This window comes from Sphaeroforma arctica, assembly GCF_001186125.1.
Source record: "Sphaeroforma arctica JP610 unplaced genomic scaffold supercont1.314, whole genome shotgun sequence".
Taxonomy (NCBI): Eukaryota; class Ichthyosporea; order Ichthyophonida; genus Sphaeroforma; species Sphaeroforma arctica.
Window position 1 is genome coordinate 71,164 of NW_014040244.1, and position 15,150 is coordinate 86,313.

Sequence of the window (15,150 nt, forward strand, 5' to 3'; positions counted from 1 at the left end):
ATCTATTTAAATATATGGATTTATATATAAATGTACATTTAAATACATGCATATATACATATATTCAAACATTTAAATACACATACACATATATACCATATAATATATATATATATATATTATATATATATATATATATATATATATATATATATATATATATATATAATATGCCATGTTAGCATATGAATACTTGTAATGACTTTTTATACCTACAGACTATCCCATTTCAATGCAGGTATGTGATACATGTGTATACCTAATAGAAAAAGCATAGAACTGCTGGGGCGTATTGCAGGTGTTCTAACATTTCACATACTCGACATTTACTCACTATATTGACATGATTGACCTACCAAGCCACAGCTTATACCAAAGGCAACCGATAGTGCCAACTTCTTTGGCGTGATGCCATCTTGTATAACATTTTTAACATCGTCTACCATTTTTGCACAGCAATTTTTTGGCGGCTGTGAATCTCGGAAGGCGTTGTCCTCACCCCCTTGGAACTCGACTTCTTCCGGAAAGTCATCATCTTCTACGAGATGCTTATCTGACATATTAGCAGATATATGGACTGTGCGTTATACTATTGTAATGAGTTTTTACTATATTGATACGTGTACTTGCTTTATCAGGAGTGAAATACTACCTGGGTACTGCGTGTGTTTCAATGGAATTGTATAGTAGATAGCATGTTTGTATGTCTTTTATGTGGAAGTAATTTGGTAAGCATGGAATTGTAGTAAATAATAATATGTAGCGACCTTGGAGGATTAAATAGATTTTATTTTTATAATATAGCAGCCCTCATGTTTATACTAACGTATACACACGACACCTACTAAAGAGAGAGAGAGATTTGAAGTACTGCAGTTGCTACACCCCCATCATTACTACAGTAACTTTACGTATCATCGTATGACTATGTACTCCGTGGCATTTCTGATTTCTCGATACCCCGTTCCCCCAGAGGGGGCAGGGGCCCAGAGAGGAAAGATGAGAAACCGTCTAAATATTGGCTTTAAGCACTCAACAGTGCGCATTCATTAGCTAACAGCGTACTCCCACGGGATCAAAAGGTGCTTGGCTATTGGATGATTTGTTATACATATTTTAAAAACATTTCCCCCCGTTTTTGTTTTTACGCGAGAGTCTGATCACTCGGACGGTCTGGCCCTGTAGGCTGTCGGCCCAGTGTCGGGCCTGTCTGTGACAGTGAGTCATTCTGAGCCTGTGGCATACAGTGTGGGACTGTGGGCCTTTCGATTATATAAATATATATTTTTTATTTTGAAAATAAATAAATCATTTTTTTCTTTAAACTTTCACTGCCTTCTCTCTTGGGCTTTCAGCCTTTCTGAGAGTTGTCTTCAACTATTTTTATTTAAATAAATAAAAAGGCATAGCCTTCTATATTAGTCAAAAAGGGCTCAGGCCCCAGCCTCGGCCCCCAGGGCCAGTGGCCCCCCAGTGACAAACTCACTCCCTGGGCTCGTCGCTCGGGCCCTCAGTGGTACACCCCACCAAAAATTGGTTTGTTTTTAGGAGGCTATGCCAAAAACGGACGCACAAAACGTGTCAAATTGTAAAGATGTCAAGTTGCCAAGGCCCAAGAGGCAGGGTGTCAATTGTCATTTGTCAACAACGTCAACAACTCTAAAAAAAAGGGATAGTATGGTCGTTTGGATAGCCCGTTCCTGTACATCAGTACAGTACAGTGTCAGTGAGCACATATTCCTGCCACATATAGTAGTTTACGACGTGGAACTGAAGCCTACTGTAAGGTGCAAACACTAAACTGTACCTCTGAATGGAAGAAAAGAAAGAAGCTAAATGTATCAAAAGATATTACAACTACAAATAGGTCTCAACTCTCAAGTGTGACAATGAGAGCTGCAAGTTGCATTATAAAAAGGTAGAGCAACTTCATACAAGCTGCTAGTGAGCGAAAAATATTGATCAGTCGTCTCGGGGGAAACTACCATGAAGGCGTCAAGCAAGCAGCATCGGTTCAAACCATTCCGCGATACCAAACCTCACTCACCTGAAGTACTTGAGGCCGTGGGTTTCTATATAGCCCGTAAAAATGCCGAACTAGCACACGAATCGACTGATACGAGTATATTAGATTCGGCACACAATCAAGAGGAATACATAGATATAGGAAATATTGGCGACACCACTGAACGTGAGCCAAATTGTGGGCCGGGTTGCTCCTCTGAAATATTGCACGACCATGATCTACTTAATGCGCACGAGTGTTTATCCACCTGCGCCGAGAAGTTTAACGGTCTCAAGAGGTCGCTGATAGTTTCCATTTGTTCTTTATTGCAAGATGGAGATGTGCACTTGTTGCCACAGGCTGCGGTGTTAGGTGGCTTGGGCTCCTCTGTGTTACTGGTACATGTACCCAGGCATGTTGATGCGTACGAAATGGACGTGCATATGCCGCAGAATACAGAGGAACTAGGTAGTCACACAACGACACATACTGGTCAGACAACTGATGCTGCTAACAAGGATACACTAACGCATGCAAAAAGTAACGCTATTACCAATAACAAGCAATTTAGCAATGCCTTAGGAGTGCAGTCGAAGTGTGAAGAGGTGGAGGTGAAGGTAAGTAGCCGTTTCGTTGCTAACGTACAACGCACCCTAGGAGTGACACCTTTGGTAAATGTTGCGGCACAAGCTATGCGCAATAAAAATGACCCGATCAAAGCGGCTGCTTGTATTGTAGGGGCATACAACAGTGTGATCCCTTTAGGTAATGCTGAGTTGCGAATGTTATTTCCACTCATGTGCGCACGGTTGTGCTTGGAGGCAGTGGCCGAGGACTCCGCCGAAGGACTACATACGGGCGACTCTGTAGTACCAGATATTTGTGAGGTGTCAGGTGCAGCTAAAGATGGAACTCGGCAATTTACGGATACAGCTCAGAGCAGCATCCCGGCATTGGATGATAGCACGTGGGATACACTGCGCATACTGAGTCACATACCGCCCGCAATGGCCTACTATAGGCTGCGTCACGCGTGTGGGTTCACCCCCGTGTTACAAAGTGACTTAGTAGCAGACTGGCTACGAACCCATTCCGAAGAACTGGCACCTGTATTGCATCCAATGAATACACACAGAGAAGCTCTGTGGACGGATACACACGTGTTTGATTTGAGTGTAGGGAGTCCGTTAGTGGCAGGCCATGCTAATGCTTGTGCTCTGGCAACGGCGATGCGCGAAGAGATGCTGGGGACACAAGCGCAACAGAAGGTCGACAATAATACTCAGAGGTGTCGATCAAAAAGCAAAGGACCAAGTAACTGCGGAACAAGAGGTGACAGCCCAGGCCACAGCGCTGATCATTGTGAACAAAAGGCTGAGTATAGTGGGATTAGTGAGTGTGAGGGCGAGGGTGGGTGGATGGGTGTTGGTGTGGGGCGGTATAATGAAGCTCGCCTTCTTAGTACGTCGAATATAAACACAAGTGTGTACGAGGAGATGCCAGAGCAACGTACCATTGCGCTTGGGATAGACTTGTTTCCCCTGTGTTCTTTGGGTGTGGAAACGAGCACATTGGGAAGCAAGTATTCGTCAGTACTTGAGGATACACAGACATGTACAGGCATAGGGACGGTAGTGTATGTATACGCACCGTTGGAAGGTACAGTAGACAGTGTGAGCAGGTCTGGTGAACGCGGGTATACGGTTGTGCTCAAGCATACCGTTGGTAAAGAATTGACATTCTACACACTTTACGGGAAACTGTCATTCGAAAGTGAGAGCTGCAATGCGGTGGTGGTTGGCGCCACCATTGCTAAGGGAGAGAGACTGGCGTGTATTAGTACCGCACCGTATATGACGGGCGCGACAGATACAGCTACAACATCGCACACCAACAACGAGGAACACTGCCTGCCGCCAAGCTTGCACTTCCAACTTATAACGGACATCACGTGCGTGCATGAGTGTGCGGAACCTTGCTCTTCCGCGGATGGGGAGTACTCAGGCTCCGTTGATCAGAATTCTCAAGTAATCACTGTATGCTCCCCCAGCGAGCGCGCTGTAATGTTGAGCATCTGCCCGGATCCGAACCTTATCTTGGGCATACCCGCGCATTTCTTCCCTCCGCCAATGGAAAGCAAGGATTCGCTGCTGGCGTCACGAAGAGCCCACGTGGGCAGGAATCTGAGTGTGTCATATGGCGATGAGAACGCCTTGCACATAGCACGTGCGTCGCAACAGTTTCTATACGACGTAGACGGCCGTGCCTATCTGGACTTGGTCAACAATGTGTGCCATGTAGGTAGGTAATATGTTGTTCACAATATCCGATTTATGATTTTAGTCGTGAGTGGCTATAAATTGTGTGATTCTTCGCGACTGCGTGACAGTGCGGGCTGCTTGGATTGTACGCGTTTAAAGATGGCGCTTAACACATACTTAAATTTATCCCAAGCAAACTCAACCCACAATCCAAGCCAACCAACTCCTCCCTAAAAACACGCACGTCATTTCCTCATCGAAGGCCATGCAAACCCCAGGGTAGTGCGTGCGGCTACTAGACAGATGGCTGTGCTCAACACCAACACGCGGTATGTCTACGACAACTTGACACGGTATGCTGAGAAGCTCACGGCCACTCTCCCAGAGACATTGAGCGTGTGTTTCTTTGTCAATTCCGGGAGTGAGGCGAATGATCTGGCCCTACGCATGGCCAGGGAACACACAGGGATGAGGGATGTGATTGCGCTCGGTGCGGGTTACCATGGCAATCTGAGCTCGCTGATTGATATCAGTGCGTACAAGCACGAGGGGCCTGGGGGTAAAGGCCCGGGAGATAGTGCGCACGTGGCACTGATGCCGGATCCGTATAGGGGCAAGTATAGAGGTATGGGTAGAGATACGGGTGAGAAGTATGCCAGCCATGTGAAAGATATACTGGATGGGTACACTAAGCCGTGCGACTCAGACACGGATGATAGAGTGCACAGTGATATGCATAGCTCGGCAGACGCAGAAGAGAAATGTCCAGCACACACAGACACTACAGATTCACACACAGGCCAACCGGGAGATGTCTCAGGTGTGCGTGCCACACGCACAAGCACGCACACGCCATACACAGACACTGATACACCACACACAGGCACAGCACATAGAGCACTCGTGCGACGAGGGGTGGGGGCGTTCATTGCTGAGAGTGTGCTGGGCTGCGGCGGTCAGGTGGTGCTGTGCGATGGTTATCTGCAGAGTGCGTACAAGCACGTGCGGGCGAACGGCGGCGTGTGCATCGCCGATGAAGTGCAGGTGGGCTTTGGACGCGTGGGGTGCAAGTTCTGGGGATTCGAGACGCAGAATGTTGTTCCAGGTATGTTGGGCGTTTGCTGTATATGCTTACATGTAGGTATGTTCATCGGTGATGTGTGTGCATTTGTGAGTAAGTAGGTATGTACTGTCCTTGTGTACTCGTGATAATCTAGCCGCCAGCACTTTTTGGCTTGGTGTAAAACTAGGATTTCGTCAGACAAGGCTGATGCGCAACAGCTGAATATCGCGAACGTCTTTTATGGAATGGGATATCAATGTCAACATTGTCATTATCACCCGCCGCGATTTACTTTCGCACACGATATTTGACCATACTTGCACATACTTTAGAGCTTGTATCGTAGTTATATATGTAAGTACTTGTGTCCACACTCATGCCACGGCTACGGACACGGTTGCTCAGTTCTGTATGTGAATATGGTTTTAATTATTCTCAAAAATGATCTGAATAGTCTGCAGAACACATTTGGCATTTGGTGTTCGCTCTGTTGAGCGTGCAAGTCTTTCCTATACTTCTGAGCTCTTGACTTTACTCGCGACCGGCAGACATTGTGACGATGGGAAAGCCAATCGGAAACGGCCATCCCCTGGGTGCAGTGGTAACAACACGCGCCATCGCCGAGAGCTTCGACAACAAAATGGAATACTTCAACACCTTTGGCGGTAACCCTGTCAGCTGTGCCGTGGGTCTCGCAGTACTGAACGAGATACACACCAACCAACTACAAGCACACGCCCAAGAACTCGGGGAAAGGTTGCTTAAGGGGCTCAAAGACCTTCAAACACGGCACCCTCTCATCGGGGATGTGCGAGGACTGGGCTTGTTTGTGGGGGTTGAGTTGGTGCTGAACAGAGACTCGTACCACCCAATACCCGCGGACAAACACGCCTCACACGTGGCCAAGCGCGTGCGAGACTTTGGTGTGCTGATCTCGATCGATGGGCCTGATCACAATGTACTCAAGATGAAGCCCCCGCTGGTGGTGACTGCGCAGGACCTCGACCGTCTCGTGAGTGTGCTGGATAGAGTGCTAGGGGAAGACGCGCTGCAGTTGTGAGGACAGTCAGTATGCGCACTGGTTGGACTAAGCATCGTAAGGGAGTGTGAGCGGATTCTTGTTTCTTAGATTTGGTTTGGTGTTCTCCAGAGAAAGCACGGATTTAAATGCTGTGCCAATAGTTTGAATGGCAGTTGGTAGTTGTTGCGCGCGATCCTGTTTTTTTCTATTGCGGCAGCTGTTTGCTTAAGCCAGGGATGTCAGACATCCGCGAGGGCAAACAATCGAAATCGCGTGTCTTCTCTCTACTAGTACATGTCGAGTGTCATATGGTTGCTACCAATGGCTCAGTGAACAATCTGCTGAGGTAAACATCCATAAATGGAGACTATGAACGACAACGATTGTCCAGAAGGTTTAGCAGAAAATACATTCCGCGAAGATGCGATCAAATCGGTTACCAATCAGCCATACAGCGATATCTTACGTAGGTATCTACGCACTCACACACAAATGGATAGAAAGTGTGCACTTTGCAAAACAGTCTCCATGCGCGTCTGCAGCCCGCCTCCCTCTTACACACGCACACACGCGCGCGCGCACACAGCGTCCAATTATTGAATGTATTGTATGCACACGGCAACTTCCGTCTCACCGTCTAAGGAGCATTCTGGAGGTGATGCACTGCATATGTGGACAGGTGATTTATCAATCTATCACCACGTAGTAATAGTGAGAAATCGAATTCGCCAGCAATACTCCAAGCGAGCCGACTCCCAGTTGACCTCGCAGTTCAGCCGGCCAAACGAGTGCAGGCAATTAGATCTAGCCGTAGCGGCGCAATGCTATGCGACATTGACCACCATAGCACATCAGGCATTGCGTGGCTTTTATCATAGGGCATGTCTGGCGGAAGTGGCACGGGAGAGAATGTGTGCGCTGGAGAGAATGTAACCTCACTCTTCCTTTAATGTTCCGTTGTGCTGGTCTGGAGATAACATGTTATTTCTGACCCGTTGCATTGCGTACGGCCCTTGCGTAGAGTGTTGTGATATATGGGAGGGGTGTATTAGACACACGGATGTCCTGTGCAGTACGCAGGGGTTTAGAGTGCAAGGCCAGTTGCGAGAAGCTCCATGATAGCGTGAGCCAAGTTTTCCAGTCAATAGCAGAAATGCCTATCTGCAGCTTTCATCTTCTGCATACATGCCTACAGATGGTCTTTCCAATGTTGCCGGGCCTGGATATTTGTGCCCGTCTCTACATCAGTTTAATGTCCATAGTAGATATCAGTATAGTTTGTTTGACATAAATAATACAGTCGGCCCTATGGTCGGCTGGAAACACACTCAGGTGAACAACCTGGCAAGCATATCGTCAACAGTGATTTTATCATCTACTAGTCATTTAGGTCAAATCAATACCTGGTATCACTGTGTCTGCAAACACAAACAAATGACACAGTGTAAGTGGAATGGGGTGGCACGCCTTTGGAAGAGTTTATAGAATTTACCTGAAGTGAACTGGCCTACTATAAATCTGCATACAAATGCAGTCTAACTGCAGCCTCTGGTCGTCAAAGGTTACTAGTCTACTGACCAGCAGCCTTAAGCGGTACAAACACCCTTTGAGAATTGATGAGTACGTACATTGTTTGAAAAATTATATATGACAATCCTGGACGTGCCGTACCACATCGGAATATAACAGAAATATCAAAACCGTCATAAAACAAATAATCCCAGTTTATAGTAAGGTCTGCTATAACTATGTACCCTCCGCCAGCGGAGAGTCCTGTCTAGCTTCCGGATTGCGGCTACAGTGTATCGTGTCGTAAACGTGCGTCTCCCCGTTTCGCGCCGCCCAGGCGTCGGACAGGAATATAAATTGCAGCATTTCGGGAATAGACACGTCGGCTCAAGATGAGATATAGTATAGTATTGCAGATGTTGGCTCTATAGCTATGTAGACGCCGCTGATTGCCAGCAGTGTTTATGTACCGCATGGTGCGTGTTGTTCGGCCTACCCAGCAGAGCCCAACCCTGGTGTCGACAATCTATCAATAGAATTGGCACACGTGGTCCCGTCAGCCTTTCCGCAGTGATCTATACGGAACTCTTCTTCATTGAACAGTGTAGTGTACGATTGTCCCTTGAGCTTCGCATCTAGCCAGGCAGGCTGGTTGCTACTGGGTGTAACCGTCTGCACTCCTGCTGTAGCTGCCGGTCAGGTATAGCGCTGAACACTCTTTGCAGATTAGCCTTTTTGGTTTCCGATGGCGGACGTATGAGATAGTAAGTGCCTTTCTGTCTAAAAGGTGCTAGTAAAAGAATAGTGGGGGTTTGGTGCGGTATAAGAAGCCCGGCGCAGATGTGACTGTCCGTCACTAGCTCCCACTAAAATGTCATAGTTACAGAGGGAATTAGTATAATTGTACTAGTATTGTTTAGTACAATATTGCAAGCTACATGCATCATTTGTCGACAAATCCGTGCCGCTTACTAAAACCCCAGTGGCACAAATCTGAGTCATGACCCAGCGGAAATCAGCGTTAAAACCCAGAGGAAAACCTGAGTCATGACCCCTACTATCTATCACACAGAGCGGGCTGTGTACCCGGATGTATTGGTAGAACACTTTCCACAACAGGAGTAGCAGTGGTCGATTTCCGGCCCGGTCCCAAAGGAATAAGCACACCATTCCTCCCTTCGCGTGTTCTAAAAATAAAGCAAACTCGATTGGTTCGTGGTGAAGGGCCCGTGCCCTACATTTCAATCAACACACCGTCAGTGTCAGCACCGTGCACTCATCACAGCTTCACCTCTCTCGCCCCAGTCCTACTGCAGTAAGCTTCAAGATCCATTTACTTCGGGCTGCTAGCGTGATCCCGGGTATTCCCGCACGCGGCCTTCAGCCCCACCAATGGGCTGGATCTCGGCTAAGAAACCCCCCTCAACCAGCCTTCTCAGTTTCACACTGTCTCACAAAACGGTATCTATTTGCGTCGTCGCCGGTTGTCTAATATGTATTAGTGTGCGATGGCCGACTGAAGGCAAGCCCAAACTCAATTGCTTTCCACGCCATCTGTCTTCTTGACGGCCTGGACCACGGACAGCACACTATTACAAAGGTCAATCTCTTCATACTATCCAGGTATGGAGACGTTCCCCATACCTGTTCCCCTGTTTCCAAATGACACGTGATTGGCTGCTATGACAGACTGTACTTTCCAGCACTATCATGGCTGCTATGACAGATTGTACTTTCCAACACTATCATGGCTGCTATGACAGACTACGCCTTTAACCCCTACACACACACTCCCATCGTCATCGCTTCCCTCCAGACTTGCCCATGGGACGATCTCTATCTCAGCTGCCACGGCCATTGTTCTAATGTTGTACGTCATACAACTAAAACCACTATCCACAAATATATCTTTACTACTTGCCTCTCACTCAGACCCCCATCGGCCCCGTCTACAGCCTGCATCTCAAACAGCACATCATCATCGTCGTTGTTATGTTATACGATATACAACTAACTAATATACACGAATATACCGCCACTACTACCTCGAAAGCAGACGCCCATCGGCCCTGTCTACAGCCTGCATCTCAAATAACACATCATCGTTGTTGTTATGTTATAGGACATACAACCAACCACTATACACGAATATATCTCCACTACTACCTCGCACGCAGACTCCCATCGGCATCGGCCCCGTCTACAGCCTGCATCTCAAACAGCACATCATCATCGTCGTTGTTATGTTATACGACATACAACCAAACACTATACACGAATACACCTCCACTACTGCTTCGCACGCAGACCCCCATCGGCCCCGTCTACAGCCTGCATCTCAAACAGCACGCACATCATCATCGTCGTTGGTTTGTTATACGATATACAACCAACTACTATGCACGAATACACCTCCACTACTGCCTCGCACGTAGACCCCCTTCGGCCCCGTCTACAGCCTGCATCTCAAACAGCACATCATCATCGTCGTTATGTTATACGACATACAACTAACTACTATACACGAATATATCTCCACTACTACCTCGCACGCAGACCCCCATAGACCTCGTCTACAACCTGCATCTCAAACAGCACATCATCATCGTCGTTGCTATGTTATAAGACATACAACTAACTAATATACACGAATATACCGCCACTACTACCTCGCACGCAGAACCCCATCGGCCCTGTCTACAGCCTGCATCTCAAACAACACATCATCATCGTCGTCGTTACTCTCCGAACTTCCCATAAGTCGTTCTCCGTCTCCCCTGTCGCGGCTGCTGCCTTTACCCGAGCGCAACGAGCTGATGCTACCGTGTTTGGAGCTGAGTGCCTTTGCTTGCATTTGGCGATACTTGATTATATTGAATATGACGATACCCCCTGAGCGCGTGCAGATAAGTTGCGATAGTGTTTAGGGTGCAGTGGTTGGAGGCAAGGAAGTGTGCGGGTAGGTGCACAATGGATAGGAAAAGAGACGTGCACATGGCGATGCAGCGGCTGGGTGAGCTCATGCGATGAGTATGCAAGACACAGCTGCATCTGTTCAAATGGCGTGTGTGCGTAGGTGCATCCGAAAGGTGAAAACGGTTGCATTGGTGCAGATGATACACAACGAACCCCATTGGCATTTCCAGCTAAAGAAACATTCCCGGCTAGAGAGTTCCAGTGTTGAATGTTGGTGGCAGTAGTATGCACAATAAACGGTACATGCATTTACGATAGTATGCGGGCTGCACGAGGGATACAGGTTGCCATTGCGTTCAAATAGAGAGGGCACTAAAAAGAACGAGCATTGAAACGTATAAAATATAATCTTAAAACCCTTCATTTGGGGTTTTTTGTGCTACTGTAAAAGCCGAATGACCTGGCAAAGAAGCAGAGACTACCGTCAACAATGCGGTTGATACGAATTGCGACTTTTAGAGAGTATAGAGCTCCCCAGCATATAGATAGACCGTTACTCATGCTGCTCCTAATCTTCGTACACAACACCAGCGATATCAGTTGTCCCAAACGACCGCACTTAATCAAATGCACGAACACGAACACGAACGCAAATGCTGATGGTCCCCGTTAATGCCACATACACCTTATATATAAACATATATGACAAAGACTCTCGAGATTTTTTGGAAATCGATGTTTGTTCGAGATTTCCCCGTCCACTTTCTGTGGAAACATAGAAACGAGGGTTGTATCGAAATTGACGCGGTGTATTGTGAGGCGAGATTCACTCCTCTACGATGCCGCTTGTCAACACTCTTTCTGCCAGTACAACTCTATACACAAACTCACACCCCCAAGCTCAGACACAATACCAAACACTCACACCCTCGAGCTCAGACACAGTACCAAACACTCACACCCCTAAGCTCAGACACAATACCAAACACTCACACCCCCAAGCTCAGACACAATACCAAACCCTCACACCCCAAACTCAGACACAATACCAAACACTCACACCCCCAAGCTCAGACACAATACCAAACACTCACACCCCCAAGCTCAGAAACAATACCAAACGCTGTGCGATCTCTCACTTGCACTGGCCCACAGCGTGGCTATCCTCACAACCCCACTCCGGTGGATATGTGCACGCGTAAGAAAGCCTCTTGAAATCGGAATCTAGTCTATATACTAGTTCAGGGGTATTCGCATGAGCGAGATATACCTCCCCGATCACGCACACATTCGTATACAGAATCGAAACCTTGTGAACATCATACGACTGTCCAAAACACACTCCCACCAATCAGACCGACATACCTATAGTGATGAACAGCCCTAGTACGTTCATGGAGTTGAGTGTTTCCGAGAACACGACCACAGATAGAAGGATTGTGAGGAGTTCCTGCAGAGATACGGATACCAACATAAGCGGTTGATAGAGGAGTGTCGGTATGCCAAAATCAAAACGTTAGAAGCCTATTCCCACCAACTCAGCGGATAATCACACAAAGCGTAGACGTTGAGATAGATCTCGGAGATCATATTAAAAACGGGCCCAATGATCTCGGTATAAAGTACACGCGCATCTGTTGAGCGCACGATCACAGCAAATGGGCGATGCGATGAGTGGTATGCGGAGTGGCACTTCGCAGACACATGTTTCAATTGGATTGTTAAAGGAACGAGGAGTACACGGGAGAAACACTGCTCAGGGCAGACTCGCTACACAAATCAGCAATACAGAAGCAAACATACAAACATATTATATAGGTAAGAATGACATGCGTAATAACACAGCGCTCATACAGAACCAACATGCATATAAACATACAAACATAACATTTATACAAACATCACATACAGACACACATACATAACATACATACAAACATCACATACATACACACAAACATATTATATAGGTAGAAATAACATGCGTAATAACACAGCGCTCATACAAAACCAACATACATATAAACATACTAACATAACATTTATACAATCATCACATACATACACACAAACATAACATACATACATACCAGCACACACTTATAAATATCAATACCAGGTATAACAAGAAACACACATGGCCGAGATAAACGAATACACATGCACACTAACCAAGAGACAAGTGCTATCACTGAATTGCCAACCCACACAAAACAATCACACGGCTGCTGCCATGGCAAAGCTGCCGACCTGCTGATTGCTAGTGGTTGTGTGTTCATGCGCTAGTGTTGTTGTCAGCGTGCATGTGTGTTTGCGCTCAAACAAGCACAACAACCTAGTGAGTTCAACCCAGATCGCGACCAGGAAACGGCCGCACGTAGGCCACAACATATATGTGGATAGCTCCTCTATGCTAGAGTTTTAACGCCATCAATGCGTATACCTCCAACTTGCGAGATTTCACAACATCTCTGCGTACACGTTCAATATGACCGAGCCTATCGCATCGATATGCGAGAGTCCACAACAGGTGTATACCTTCATTATGCCTGCGACCGACAGGGTGACGGAGGATGTGCGGGAGATCAGCAAAAACTCGCTGACATTCATGGCAAACGCTATGAGCGCCCCAACTCCCTGCAATATCCGGGTGCAGGGGATTTGTTAGGCTTATGCACAGCATGATATTCACGTATGAGTGGATAGGGTGTGTTCCAAAACGTTTCTTATTGTTCGTTCATGTGTATATATACTTGTATAAAATAAGCATGCACGTATATATAAACGCTGGCGTGAAGCAAGTCGTGCTTATGAAAACGATACAAGCACCCTCGCTCATACACAGCACAACCAGCCCCCACGTATATAAGCCGGGGAAGACCTACCATGACCAGACAGGACCGATATGGGGACCATTCATCGCCCATGTAGATGTGGTGTGATGAGAAGAAGGCGGTGCCCTCGAAAATCAATGCCAACGGCAGCAGTACTGCAGCCATCACCGGCGTCACATGGTACAGAGTGTCTGTGATGATGCAGATATACGAGATATTTGTTGAACAAGGGGGGCGTATTGGAATGGAGTGAAATATCATAGACGTGTGTATCAGAGTGTGCGTGATGGTAGTGAGTGTCTGCATGGTATGAAATACAAGAGAGTGGGGGGCATTAAAAGGTTAAAGAATACAAACGAACCGCCGGAGACGTTGTGTAGTCCAGCGTGTGACATGCCTGGGAGAGCCTGGGTAGCACAAAGAGCACCAAGGGAGTTGAGTGTGCGATTACGAGACATGACCGTACCATGCGTGATGTATTTAGGGCGATGCATTATAGAAGGATAAGGAGTGGCGAATTGAAGACAGACCAACACAAAGACTGATTCGAAGGCCCAGAGTTAGAGGCGCAGTATACGCCGACGCAGAAGGACGTTGGATGAACCCGAGTGCCCTAGTCGAGGGCGTAGACACTAGAGCATTCGTTGCTACGAGGAATTCGCACACAAGAGTCCACGCGTACACCCGAGCATACCGATTGGATTGTGAAGGCCAAATTGCTTGTGTTGCAGCAGCAGCTGTGTGAGCACCCACCGTAGACCAGCCATAACGGTAGCCGTCATCACCAGTACCAGGCCAAGCACGTTGTATTCAGCCTCACCGCCGTACGTGAACAGTATCACCCCCAGTGAGATGGTTACTATCACACCCAGCAGTGCGAAACTGGTATGTGACAAGCAAGGATATAGTTAGTAGACTGAACCGAAGGTTGGAGGCGGCGCTACAAGTGTGTGCGTGAGTGGTTGATGGTCTACTACCTCCCTCCCACACGGTGTCATGTACCCTGCGATTATAATCCCTCTTCTGTGGGAGTGTGAACAGGGACTAATAATCCGACCCAGCATACGCTCAAATCTAGCAGCAAAACGCGAACAGTAGCAAAAGAAAACGAAACAAAAGTGTGGAGAAAAAAAAAAGAAGCATACAAATACAACCTCGCGAATCTGAACATATATATAATAATTCCTGTGTGACACACCTGGGTCTCTCCACACGGAAGCAGAATGCGAACAACAGCAAGAAGATAATGGAGGTGGACTTGCAGATGGTATATGTGGTGATGTTGATGTATAAGATAGCTGTGTTCGAAAGTCCAATATCCAAAGCCGACGATGCGCCCGTGGGTACCGCTCCTTGGAAATACGCTTTCGCTATATAAACAAATTGAAACGAATCATTTCGTTAGAGAATGCAGTGTTAACAAAGGATTGTATGCCCCTAATGTAGCGTGTCATATATATATATAGATATAGATATAGATATAGATATAGATATAGATATAGATATACATACACATACCTATACACACGCACACACACATG

General features: G+C 46.9%; 3 protein-coding genes across 3 annotated transcripts in view; 1 reads left to right on the forward strand and 2 right to left on the reverse strand.

The window, feature by feature from the left end:
• SARC_05111 (hypothetical protein) overlaps window positions 1-888 on the reverse strand; it is a 5,064-nt gene extending 4,176 nt beyond the window's left edge. Inside the window, exon 1 of the mRNA XM_014301041.1 lies at window positions 357-888. Within this exon, the coding sequence (XP_014156516.1) occupies window positions 357-560 (204 nt within the window). The 5' untranslated portion in view covers window positions 561-888. The remainder of the gene's footprint in view (window positions 1-356) is intronic.
• An 833-nt stretch (window positions 889-1,721) lies between these two features.
• Window positions 1,722-7,581, forward strand: SARC_05112 (hypothetical protein). Its single transcript, XM_014301042.1, has 3 exons — window positions 1,722-4,306; window positions 4,529-5,371; window positions 5,878-7,581. The coding sequence occupies exons 1-3, from the start codon at window positions 1,987-1,989 to the stop codon at window positions 6,387-6,389; spliced, it is 3,675 nt and encodes a 1,224-aa protein (XP_014156517.1). The 5' UTR covers window positions 1,722-1,986; the 3' UTR covers window positions 6,390-7,581.
• A 2,746-nt stretch (window positions 7,582-10,327) lies between these two features.
• SARC_05113 (hypothetical protein) lies at window positions 10,328-14,491 on the reverse strand (the record flags this gene model as incomplete). Its single annotated transcript, XM_014301043.1, has 5 exons — window positions 10,328-10,751; window positions 12,141-12,225; window positions 13,314-13,412; window positions 13,661-13,800; window positions 14,304-14,491. Coding segments are annotated over 5 exons (739 nt in total), but the record flags the coding sequence as incomplete, so codon positions are not given.
• Window positions 14,492-15,150: the final 659 nt, after the last annotated feature.

Excerpts from the sequence above, each read along its gene's own strand:
- SARC_05112 (XM_014301042.1), top strand. The coding sequence starts at position 1,987 with ATGAAGGCGTCAAGCAAGCAGCATCGGTTCAAACCATTCCGCGATACC. Across the intron at positions 4,307-4,528 it reads CAACAATGTGTGCCATGTAG|GCCATGCAAACCCCAGGGTA; the intron begins GTAGGTAATATG and ends TCCTCATCGAAG. Across the intron at positions 5,372-5,877 it reads GACGCAGAATGTTGTTCCAG|ACATTGTGACGATGGGAAAG; the intron begins GTATGTTGGGCG and ends CGCGACCGGCAG.